This window comes from Lampetra planeri, chromosome 82 (assembly GCF_965212315.1).
Source record: "Lampetra planeri chromosome 82, kcLamPlan1.2.h2, whole genome shotgun sequence".
In the NCBI taxonomy this organism is placed as follows: domain Eukaryota; kingdom Metazoa; phylum Chordata; class Hyperoartia; order Petromyzontiformes; family Petromyzontidae; genus Lampetra; species Lampetra planeri.
Genome location: NC_136186.1, coordinates 1,264,149 through 1,277,311, shown reverse-complemented (window position 1 = coordinate 1,277,311; position 13,163 = coordinate 1,264,149). Strand labels below are relative to the sequence as shown.

Genomic DNA, 13,163 nt, shown 5'->3' with positions numbered 1-13,163 from the left:
TTTGTCGGCATTTTGAGACCGTAAATTACGTAGGCTTGAGACCCGAGTTTGAACAAAGATGGCAGAAACTCAAATCTAAACCCATCCTCTTTGCCACACTCGATCATTACGTCTTCCCATTACCACCAAGCCATGTCTACGAAAAGTAATTCATCAAGGAGCCTCCTCCTCCGCATATAATCCATGTGATGCAGGTATCTGGGACTTACCCTCATAGTCATCCAAGATCTCAGCCCACGTGATTTGTCCGTCCATGTTGTTGGGAAGGAGTAGATTTTGTTTGAAGTTGGATGGCCTGGGGAGGTTGGAACAACGCTCAGATTTAGCAAACTTTTGAATCACTCAATCTCTTAATTATTACATATTTGACCACTCATTGTACCAATCCAATCACTATCGTGACTATACTCTTAGGTTTATTTTCGGTAAAGTCACGTAGGTAAAAATAGATAATAAATAATAAAAAAATAAAAATAATAGCAATAATAATAGAAATAAAATAATAACTCACGACGTTTCGGAGGCAACACAAGCTTCCTTCATCAGGTGTAAAAAGGCACCGCAAAATAACTGTAGTTAGGTGTAAAAAGGCAAACTAACTACAGTTATTTTACAGTTATTCTACAGTTATTTTGCTGTGCCTTTTTATACCTGATGAAGGAAGCTTGTGTTGCCTCCGAAACGTCGTGAGTTATTATTTTAATTCATATTATTAGAAATATTGTAAAAGTAAATTATTTATTTCTTTTTCCGTACGCGACTTAACCGAAAAAAACTTAAGAGTATAAATCCTTGCAGTCACGAAAGCTTCAAAACTAAAACACTATCGGGACTTTTTTTGTTGTTGCTGCTAATCCTACATAATGCACGGGCATAATATGACTTTGAGACCCCCCCCACCTCCTACGCATTCCACAATTAGTGACTAATCCCATATCTGCATTTTCAATAAATATGCTAAATTCATCTGTTGATATGCAAATTCCTTTTTCAAGGCGCCCTTCCCCCTCTAACCCAGCTTAAATATACGCTGCTAAGCTTGGTGGTGTTCATTCAGACGCTGTCTTTTCGACAGCCCTGTTCTTCACCTGAGGACGGCTGCTTGCGTTGTGGCCGAAACGTCGTGAGAATTGTATTTTATTATGCTTTATTTTTATCATTTTATTATTTTCCTTCTGCGTGACTTTACCGAAAGAACCAAGCAGACTATCGTGACTGTTGCTTTAAAAGCCCACTCGCTTGTTTGCCCACTCATGTGTGCGCCCGATCACTCACTCATCCACCCGCACGAACATGTTTATTCCAACTGCCTATTCCATTAAACATAATCACCAGACTTAACATGATATTTCACCTCTAATCCCGACACACATGTTCATGTACAGCCAATTTGTATTAATCGACTGCTTGATAAAAAGACCCATATGCCTTGTGGGTCATTAGGGTCATATGCCCATACTTTAATGATTTGTTATAATACGAGCATGACGTCGTAGGTCACTTGATGTCAGTGGTACCACCCATGTGCCTGTGACATCACAGATTGGAGGCAACTATGGCAGCGGCTAGGGTCTGAACTTAAAGGCAGACTCCTCCCCAATGTTGAATAACATTCAATACATATAATGTAGGACACAATTGTACCAGCAATCAGAACACAATAATTGTACGCTTAGTTTTTTTTGGTAAAGTCACGTAGGTAAAAAGAAATAATAATAAAATCATAATATAATTAATAATAAAAATAAAATAATAACATAATAATATAATAAATCTCCTATGTGACTTTCCCGAAAAAACCTAAGAGTATGAATCCTTGCAGTCACGAAAGATTAAAATTGTAGACATGTTATTCATATTCTATGAGATTTAAACGGGTTAGTTATGCTCGTCTTAAATGCTGACTCGCCTGGGGTCTAAACAACGACAGTAACAGCAACATTTCAGGGCATGCCAAGTAACCTATCTAACAGTTCTAATTTGATTGCAGAAAATCTACATATAAACATAAAAAATAATGAAGCTTGTGGTCAAAATGTAAAATAAAAATAAACCACATTCATAGTCAACAGGGTCGCTCACCTCGTTGAGGATTCGCTCTCAAAAGGCTTCTTCTGCTGCTCCCTCGTGTGCATTCCTCTCGACTGTGGGTGGAGGCGTGGCTGTGACGTAACAGAGGTGACGTCACTAGCGCGAGGCTCCGCCCCCACGATCCCGGCTGGCGCATCACGTGGTGCAGTGCTGGTTGTGCGCTGGACCGGAAACCAGGTCCTGGGTTCGACTTCAGACTCCGTGGTCTACACAGCGAGGGTGAGTGAATGGGTGAGTGGGTGAGAGATTGAGTGAGTGGGTGAGAGATTGAATGAGTGGGTGAGTGAGTGGGTGAGTGGGTGGGTGTTGTGAGAGATTGAGTGAGTGGGTGGGTGAGTGAGTGGGTGTTGTGAGAGATTGAGTGGGTGAGTGGTTGAGTGAGTGAGTGGGTGGGTGAGTGGGTGGGTGGGTGGGTGAGTGAGTGAGTGGGTGGGTGGGTGAGTGAGTGAGTGAGTGAGTGGGTGGGTGGGTGGGTGGGTGAGTGAGTGGGTGAGTGAGTGAGTGGGTGGGTGGGTGGGTGGGTGGGTGAGTGAGTGGGTGGGTGGGTGAGTGGGTGGGTGGGTGGGTGGGTGGGTGAGTGAGTGGGTGGGTGGGTGGGTGAGTGAGTGGGTGGGTGAGTGAGTGGGTGGGTGAGTGAGTGAGTGAGTGGGTGGGTGGGTGAGTGGGTGGGTGAGTGAGTGGGTGAGTGGGTGGGTGGGTGAGTGAGTGGGTGGGTGGGTGGGTGGGTGGGTGAGTGAGTGAGTGGGTGAGTGAGTGGGTGAGTGAGTGGGTGGGTGAGTGAGTGAGTGGGTGAGTGAGTGGGTGAGTGGGTGGGTGGGTGGGTGGGTGGGTGAGTGGGTGGGTGGGTGGGTGGGTGAGTGGGTGGGTGGATGGGTGGGTGGGTGGGTGGGTGGGTGGGTGGGTGGGTGGGTGGGTGGGTGGGTGGGTGGGTGGGTGGGTGAGTGAGTGGGTGGGTGGGTGGGTGAGTGAGTGGGTGGGTGGGTGGGTGAGTGAGTGGGTGGGTGGGTGGGTGAGTGGGTGGGTGGGTGGGTGGGTGGGTGGGTGGGTGAGTGAGTGGGTGGGTGGGTGGGTGAGTGAGTGAGTGGGTGAGTGAGTGAGTGGGTGGGTGGGTGAGTGGGTGGGTGGGTGGGTGGGTGGGTGGGTGGGTGAGTGGGTGGGTGGGTGAGTGGGTGGGTGGGTGGGTGGGTGGGTGGGTGGGTGAGTGGGTGAGTGGGTGGGTGAGTGGGTGGGTGAGTGGGTGGGTGGGTGGGTGGGTTGGTGGGTGGGTTGGTGGGTGAGTTGGTGGGTGAGTGGGTGAGTTGGTGGGTGAGTGGGTGAGTTGGTGGGTGAGTGGGTGAGTTGGTGGGTGAGTGGGTGAGTTGGTGGGTGAGTGGGTGAGTTGGTGGGTGAGTTGGTGGGTGAGTGGGTGATTTGGTGGGTGAGTGGGTGAGTTGGTGGGTGAGTGGGTGAGTTGGTGGGTGAGTGGGTGAGTTGGTGGGTGAGTGGGTGAGTTGGTGGGTGGGTGAGTGGGTGGGGGGGTGGGTGAGTGGGTGGGGGGGTGGGTGAGTGGGTGGGGGGGTGGGTGAGTGGGTGGGGGGGTGGGTGAGTGGGTGGGGGGGGTGGGTGAGTGGGTGGGGGGGGTGGGTGAGTGAGTGGGTGGGGGGGGTGGGTGAGTGGGTGGGGGGGTGAGTGGGTGGGTGGGTAGGTGAGAGATTGAGTGAGTGGGTGAGAGATTGAGTGAGTGGGTGGGTGATTGAGTGAGTGGGTGGGTGAGTGGGTAAGAGATTGAGTGAATGGGTGAGTGGGTAAGAGATTGAGTGAATGGGTGAGAGGGTGAGAGATTAGCGAGTGGGTGGCTGAGTGAGTGGATGAGAGATTAGCGAGTGGGTGGGTGAGTGGGTGAGAGTTTGAGTGAGCGGGTGGGTGAGTGGGTAAGAGATTGAGTGAATGAGTGAGTGGGTGAGAGATTTGCGAGTGGGTGAGAGATTGAGTGAGTGGATGTGAGTGAATAAGTGGATGAGAGATTGAGTGCGTTAGAGCTTGAGTGAGAGTGGCAGAGTGAGTCAGTGAGTGTGATAGAATGTGTGTGCGTTGTGTAGCTGTGTGTACATCGTGTACATAGTGTTTGTAGTCTCTAATTAGTCTAAATTACGCTACAGAAATTAAACATTTGCCCCCTTGCTTTGTGCTCTTTGATGTCGCCATTCCTGCGACGAGGACAGAAGGGAGGCCTGGCCGTTAGGCCTGCCATACACCTCGGCCTCAGGCTTCATATTCATTATTATTTATTTGAATTATTAACTTGTATTTCATTCATTTAATTGCAAGCGTATAAACACCATCTTGTTGGTTTATTCACTATTAAATTCATGGTTTTCTTAATCTATGTAGTTATGTTTAAGTGAGTAAGGTGGTAGTACTAAGTGTGAATTTGAGTTACATGTAAATTATTGTGCAATGGTTTGTCTGTGTGCACCTAGCCTGGCACGGGTAAAATGGACTTTGTTATTATTAAGTCGTGAAAGAGATTGTTTATTTGTGTGTCTGTTATGTTTGTGTCAGTTTACATATCTATGTTTGTAGCTGTCTGTGTGTTAATTTATGATGGGTGGTGGTGATGGTTAGGTGCGAGTTTTAACGTTAAGATGCTTGCAGATTAATAAAGATCTGATTTGTTTTTAAAGATGACTGATCGTACGTTATTGTAACCATATCCTTCCTTCAAAAAACACGGACGAGGAGACATTCACACACGAGTGTGCATGTGTTTCTACGAGTTTAAACGTCAATATACTTGCAGAACAATAAAGACCTGCTATGTTAAAAATGACTGATCGTCCCTTATTGATACAATGTTCATAGCGAACACGTGTGGAGGCGAGTTTCAGGTGAAGCATCTCCATCACACAAGTTTACCATTACCTGGCAGCATCGTGGCAGTCCGCTGGTCACGCTCACTACGTCACACTCACGAGCTGTAGGGGCGGGGCTCTGTCTGCTCAGTGGCGCTGTTTTCATTCATTTAGCACCACGAGCGGGGAGTCTCATCCCTGTAGTTCCCTGTTGTGTTGGCGCATTCCTACCACATTGCCCCTAAATTCTTTGTACGACAAAATATAAAAAATAATTTGTTTGTTCCAATACATAATCACACACGAGTACACATATACAGCCCATGTCCACATACGCACACACGAGTGGACATACACAGCGCTGTCGAAACATTCACGAATGTGCATACACACTGCTTCATACATACACACACGGGTGCACATGCATACAAGTGCGCATACACACACGAGTGTACATATTGAAGTCATGGGCTTAGTTTATTTGCATGAAGTCTTTTTCACGTTCATACTTCCATTTGCTTGCCATTGCTACGGCAATGGTTCGGATATTATGCCCGCGCAATTATGCAGGATTAGCAGCATCAAAGGGAGGGATAGGGGTAGCATTAATAAAGGGAAGGAATGTTAATAGTATGTAGCTGCAGTAACTAAACAACCACGTAAAAAACTAAAGTATAAACTACATAGTATCATCAGTATACTAAATATCCTCTCCAATAAGCTGAGCTACTAACAGTAAGTAATACATTACAATTCTCTGTCGCAAAAAATATAATATGCTTCCAGCTAAACTTTTTTCCCTTACATCACACGGGTCTACCCCGTTCTATATGCTGCCATCGACAAACCCAACATTAAATTATATACTGTTCAGATAATCGTCGCTGGTGTTGGCCGTGAGCATGAATTTAACGTGAGCGAGAATTGAGATGTGCGCTAACCACTACACTACCTCTACACACGCGCGAGTGTGCATGCACAGCAATATTAACGTCAATATTTTTTTGCAGATTAATAAAAATCTGATTTTTTTAACTATCTGAGCATCCGTTAACTCTATAATGCTTACAACAAACACGTACACACACGAGTCAAAGTCAAGTGTACTTACACAGCAGTGTAAATACACACACGCTTACAGGCAATACCATGTCGATTATCGTTAAAAGTGTATGACAGCAATCGTAATAATTTGCGTGGATTAAATTAAACAAATCACCTTGATTGTTCTGTAGCGCTCATATCAACACAAGTACTTCAATATATTTATAAAACAAAGTCAGCACGGTATAAACTTGCACCTCAAAGTCCAAAATCACAATTTTAATACTTCAGTCTGCATTTCCCTGGTAACGCATTTGAACTGGCAGCATTTTGCAGCATATTGCAGGGTGAATATAGTAGCAAATGAATGCAAATTATGCGGTGAGATGAATATACGTATTCAGGCTTAAGCTCAATGGCAAGATTAGCGAAGCTCTGTTGCTAGATATGCAGATTGTAAATTCTAAAAACAAAATTTGTATTTAAAGATCATGAAATACAACGTCGAGAAATTCATATTTCATCAATGCAACATCATTCCAAACGACCCCACCATTTGTGTGCTGGTGTCATTGACCCAATTCGAATGATACCTGTGACTTACAGCTTTCCACACCTTACGCCACGCTCCCACGCGCCCTTCATTCGTTTTTTGTTTATCAGAAGGAGGCACTCCCTGTTTTTTGCCATTCCCCTGCCACGAGTAAAGTTTTGCAAAAACAACCCCCTTCCTTTATTGACCGTGTCAGACGGTAACGCTGTGGTGGATGTGAGCAATGTCCCGGAGGGAAGGCTCGTAGCCACCACAGCTGCCCACGAGGTATTTGGACGGGTGCGAGAGGCTGGTAACCCCTCAATATTCAATGGAATTACCGTAAAAATACGTCCAAAATATTAAACACGTGCTAAATATTGAACACAAACACACTGGTGTATATACACACCGAAGGTCGTATGTTACAGACTAAAAGGTGATCTAAAAGGTGATGATTGTTCTTGTTGCATTACTTTATTAAAGACCACGCTTACAAGCTAAACCATTCATATGATTATTTAAAGTTTATGACGTAAATTATAATATAACACACTTGTTTGCTAGAAGCACCATGTTCAACACGAGTGTCCTTAAATATGTTTATTAAACAGGTTCATCACAGTATAAACTTGCACCTCTTAGTCCAAATCAAACTCGACATCTTCATTTCTATATTTCGAACTGTATGTCGCTGTTAAATCTTCTAAACCTGCAGCAGTTTACAGGACATAGCCGGGTGAATATTTGCAAATTCACAGGAAGCACTGAATTATGCATACAATTATGCAGTGAGATGCACATACATATTAAGGTTTAATAACAATGGCCAGATTAGCTAAGCTATGTTGTGTGATATGCAGTTTGTTAATGTAAAAAAATAAATTTAATGCAAGGTCCATGATAGGCCAAGACGAGAACAAAGGATTTGGATGCTAGAGGGGAGTTATAAGGAGCTTAAAATCAGACCGTTCAAGTGCTCTGTGTGTGGGAAGGCATTTGCAGATTTATCAACTCGTCGCAATCACCAGAAAACACACACGGGCGAGAAGCCGTTCAATTGCTCTGTGTGTGGGAAGTCATTTTCACTGAAATCAACTCTTAACCGTCACCAGAAAACACACACGGGCGAGAAGCCGTTCAATTGCTCTGTGTGTGGGAAGTCATTTTCACGGAAATCAACTCTTAACAGTCACCATAAAACACACACGGGCGAGAAGCCGTTCAAGTGCTCTGTGTGTGGGAAGGCATTTGCAGATTTATCAACTCGTCGCAATCACCAGAAAACACACACGGGCGAGAAGCCGTTCAATTGCTCTGTGTGTGGGAAGTCATTTTCACGGAAATCAACTCTTAACCGTCACCAGAAAACACACATGGGCGAGAAGCCATTCAAGTGCTCTGAGTGTGGGAAATCATTTTCACAGAAATCAACTCTTAACAGTCACCAAGAAACACACACGGGCGAGAAGCCATTCAATTGCGCTGTGTGCGGGAAGGCATTTGCAAGGAAGTCAGATCTTCACACGGTCATCACCCCGAAACAGAAGATCAGCAATGATAGGGAAGTGAAATCAAAAGGTGAAATACAAAGTGCTGCAATTAGTCCTGAAAAAAATGAATCTTTCGAACCTGTGCAGGTGGATCCTGAGAGATGCGTTGATGTAGCGGATGTAATGAGTCCTGACGACAATTCCTATTTCGACCCCATGCGGGTTGATAATGAAAAATGGCTGCTGGAATGGCTGGATAATCAAAGTATTGAGTACTTCTGTTAAAGTCCTGGAATGTGCACGTTTGTGTCTCTGTTAGATCAGTTTATAGGTGAAATTGATTATATCAGTGATTTCCAGCACAACTCCAAGCTAATGTAATCAATTTAATAAATCCATTCGATTGCTCTGTGTGTTGGAAGCATTTTCACAGTCAGCAACACTTCACAGGAATCATCAAGCAAAGAGTACAAATGTTGTCATGAGTCCTAAACGAAATTCCTCTTTCGAGCCCATGCAGTTGCAACCTGAGAGATGGATTTATGTATTGGAGTGGCTGGAGAGTCATATTTCTGTCTCTTATATATTTTTTTCAGTGATTTCTAGGATTTCAAGCGAGAGTGATGTTGTTAATGCTCTACATTGTGTTCAGATAAAAGTGTTCCTGATAAGTTCCAGAAGTGTTCACTCATTTCAGGATGACAACAATTTTATACTTCGATAGATACATTGCTTCGTCTCGTAGTTGGATCATCGGCTCTGTTAAATGTGTGGTGTTTATGGTAGAAGTTGCCATGTGTTGTCATCTTCTCACAGCTACTGATCTGGGTGTGCCGTCTTCTTTTAAGATTTGCCCATTCCTGTTATTCATTTTGTCGTAGTGTTTGTGTTGAATTCCGTGTCTTGAGTGTTGAGGTTTATTCTAGACTTCGTCACGTTAAGGTAGTGCTTTGTCGTCCGATCGGATTACTTGTTGATGTGGTGTGATGCGCAGTGGTTGTGAGGTGGTTCAATTCCTGATTTTACTCTCGTGGTTAAGTGGTCTTGTTGAGCTAAAGTTGGAGAAAGTCAGTGATCACAACTTTGCTCAATATTTTAAACATGTTCATTAATTTTCATCATTGTGTAATAAATTAATTCACTTCAAATAATAGGTTTAAGAGTGTGCGTGGATTGCACGTTCGTTGTTCCTGTGTTTGATGGCTTGGACTTCTGGACGAATAGCTTCAGTGGAAAAGAATGTCAAAGGGGAAATCGACGTTTACGTGTTTGATTTTAAGAATATCCTTTAACTGTTGAATTCCTATTGGGAAATAATTTGCCTAGTTCCTTTCCTGTTTGAGCATGCGTATTAATAAAGATTTCGATACGAGTATTAACGTCAACTTTCTTGCAGATTAATGAAGACCTGTTTTTAAAGATGACTGATCGTACGTTATTGCTACCATATCCTTCCTTTTAAAAAACACGGACGAGTAGACATACACACACGAGTGTGCATCCAAACTCGACTGTAAATACAGCGGTGTGCATTCACACACGAGTGTGCATGTGTTTCTACGAGTTTTAATGTTAATATACTTGCAGAACAATAAAGACCTGATATGTTAAAGATGACTGATCGTCCCTTATTGCTACAATGTTCATAGCGAACACGTGTGGAGGCGAGTTTCAGGTGAAGCATCTCCATCACACAAGTTTACCCTTACCTGGCAGCATCGTGGCAGTCCGCTGGTCACACTCACTACGTCACACTCACGAGCTGTAGGGGCGGGGCTCTGTCTGCTCAGTGGCGCTGTTTTCATTCATTTAGCACCACGAGCGGGGAGTCTCATCCCTGTAGTTCCCTGTTGTGTTGGCGCATTCCTACCACATTGCCCCTAAATTCTTTGTACGACAAAATATAAAAAATAATTTGTTTGTTCCAATACATAATCACACACGAGTACACATATACAGCCCATGTCCACATACGCACACACGAGTGGACATACACAGCGCTGTCGAAACATTCACGAATGTGCATACACACTGCTTCATACATACACACACGGGTGCACATGCATACAAGTGCGCATACACACACGAGTGTACATATTGAAGTCATGGGCTTAGTTTATTTGCATGAAGTCTTTTTCACGTTCATACTTCCATTTGCTTGCCATTGCTACGGCAATGGTTCGGATATTATGCCCGTGCAATTATGCAGGATTAGCAGCATCAAAGGGAGGGATAGGGGTAGCATTAATAAAGGGAAGGAATGTTAATAGTATGTAGCTGCAGTAACTAAACAACCACGTAAAAAACTAAAGTATAAACTACATAGTATCATCAGTATACTAAATATCCTCTCCAATAAGCTGAGCTACTAACAGTAAGTAATACATTACAATTCTCTGTCGCAAAAAATATAATATGCTTCCAGCTAAACTTTTTTCCCTTACATCACACGGGTCTACCCCGTTCTATATGCTGCCATCGACAAACCCAACATTAAATTATATACTGTTCAGATAATCGTCGCTGGTGTTGGCCGTGAGCATGAATTTAACGTGAGCGAGAATTGAGATGTGCGCTAACCACTACACTACCTCTACACACGCGCGAGTGTGCATGCACAGCAATATTAACGTCAATATTTTTTTGCAGATTAATAAAAATCTGATTTTTTTAACTATCTGAGCATCCGTTAACTCTACAATGCTTACAACAAACACGTACACACACGAGTCAAAGTCAAGTGTACTTACACAGCAGTGTAAATACACACACGCTTACAGGCAATACCATGTCGATTATCGTTAAAAGTGTATGACAGCAATCGTAATAATTTGCGTGGATTAAATTAAACAAATCACCTTGATTGTTCTGTAGCGCTCATATCAACACAAGTACTTCAATATATTTATAAAACAAAGTCAGCACGGTATAAACTTGCACCTCAAAGTCCAAAATCACAATTTTAATACTTCAGTCTGCATTTCCCTGGTAACGCATTTGAACTGGCAGCATTTTGCAGCATATTGCAGGGTGAATATAGTAGCAAATGAATGCAAATTATGCGGTGAGATGAATATACGTATTCAGGCTTAAGCTCAATGGCAAGATTAGCGAAGCTCTGTTGCTAGATATGCAGATTGTAAATTCTAAAAACAAAATTTTTATTTAAAGATCATGAAATACAACGTCGAGAAATTCATATTTCATCAATGCAACATCATTCCAAACGACCCCACCATTTGTGTGCTGGTGTCATTGACCCAATTCGAATGATACCTGTGACTTACAGCTTTCCACACCTTACGCCACGCTCCCACGCGCCCTTCATTCGTTTTTTGTTTATCAGAAGGAGGCACTCCCTGTTTTTTGCCATTCCCCTGCCACGAGTAAAGTTTTGCAAAAACAACCCCCTTCCTTCATTGACCGTGTCAGACGGTAACGCTGTGGTGGATGTGAGCAATGTCCCGGAGGGAAGGCTCGTAGCCACCACAGCTGCCCACGAGGTATTTGGACGGGTGCGAGAGGCTGGTAACCCCTCAATATTCAATGGAATTACCGTAAAAATACGTCCAAAATATTAAACACGTGCTAAATATTGAACACAAACACACTGGTGTATATACACACCGAAGGTCGTATGTTACAGACTAAAAGGTGATCTAAAAGGTGATGATTGTTCTTGTTGCATTACTTTATTAAAGACCACGCTTACAAGCTAAACCATTCATATGATTATTTAAAGTTTATGACGTAAATTATAATATAACACACTTGTTTGCTAGAAGCACCATGTTCAACACGAGTGTCCTTAAATATGTTTATTAAACAGGTTCATCACAGTATAAACTTGCACCTCTTAGTCCAAATCAAACTCGACATCTTCATTTCTATATTTCGAACTGTATGTCGCGGTTAAATCTTCTAAACCTGCAGCAGTTTACAGGACATAGCCGGGTGAATATTTGCAAATTCACAGGAAGCACTGAATTATGCATACAATTATGCAGTGAGATGCACATACATATTAAGGTTTAATAACAATGGCCAGATTAGCTAAGCTATGTTGTGTGATATGCAGTTTGTTAATGTAAAAAAATAAATTTAATGCAAGGTCCATGATAGGCCAAGACGAGAACAAAGGATTTGGATGCTAGAGGGGAGTTATAAGGAGCTTAAAATCAGACCGTTCAAGTGCTCTGTGTGTGGGAAGGCATTTGCAGATTTATCAACTCGTCGCAATCACCAGAAAACACACACGGGCGAGAAGCCGTTCAATTGCTCTGTGTGTGGGAAGTCATTTTCACTGAAATCAACTCTTAACCGTCACCAGAAAACACACACGGGCGAGAAGCCGTTCAATTGCTCTGTGTGTGGGAAGTCATTTTCACGGAAATCAACTCTTAACAGTCACCATAAAACACACACGGGCGAGAAGCCGTTCAAGTGCTCTGTGTGTGGGAAGGCATTTGCAGATTTATCAACTCGTCGCAATCACCAGAAAACACACACGGGCGAGAAGCCGTTCAATTGCTCTGTGTGTGGGAAGTCATTTTCACGGAAATCAACTCTTAACCGTCACCAGAAAACACACACGGGCGAGAAGCCATTCAAGTGCTCTGAGTGTGGGAAATCATTTTCACAGAAATCAACTCTTAACAGTCACCAAGAAACACACACGGGCGAGAAGCCATTCAATTGCGCTGTGTGCGGGAAGGCATTTGCAAGGAAGTCAGATCTTCACACGGTCATCACCCCGAAACAAGCATGAGACGATCAGCAATGATAGGGAAGTGAAATCAAAAGGTGAAATACATAGTGCTGCAATTAGTCCTGAAAAAAATGAATCTTTCGAACCTGTGCAGGTGGATCCTGAGAGATGCGTTGATGTAGCGGATGTAATGAGTCCTGACGACAATTCCTATTTCGACCCCATGCGGGTTGATAATGAGAAATGGCTGCTGGAATGGCTGGATAATCAAAGTATTGAGTACTTCTGTTAAAGTCCTGGAATGTGCACGTTTGTGTCTCTGTTAGATCAGTTTATAGGTGAAATTGATTATATCAGTGATTTCCAGCACAACTCCAAGCTAATGTAATCAATTTAATAAATCCATTCGATTGCTCTGTGTGTTGGAAGCATTTTCACAGTCAGCAACACTTCACAGGAATCAT

At 43.4% G+C, this 13,163-nt stretch overlaps 1 protein-coding gene across 1 annotated transcript; it reads left to right on the top strand.

Moving 5' to 3' along the window:
- Positions 1-7,430: 7,430 nt before the first annotated feature.
- Positions 7,431-12,759, top strand: LOC144738380 (uncharacterized). Its single transcript, XM_078621418.1, has 2 exons — positions 7,431-7,969; positions 12,174-12,759. Exons 1-2 carry the CDS (start codon positions 7,431-7,433, stop codon positions 12,757-12,759), a joined length of 1,125 nt encoding a protein of 374 aa, XP_078477544.1.
- Positions 12,760-13,163: the final 404 nt, after the last annotated feature.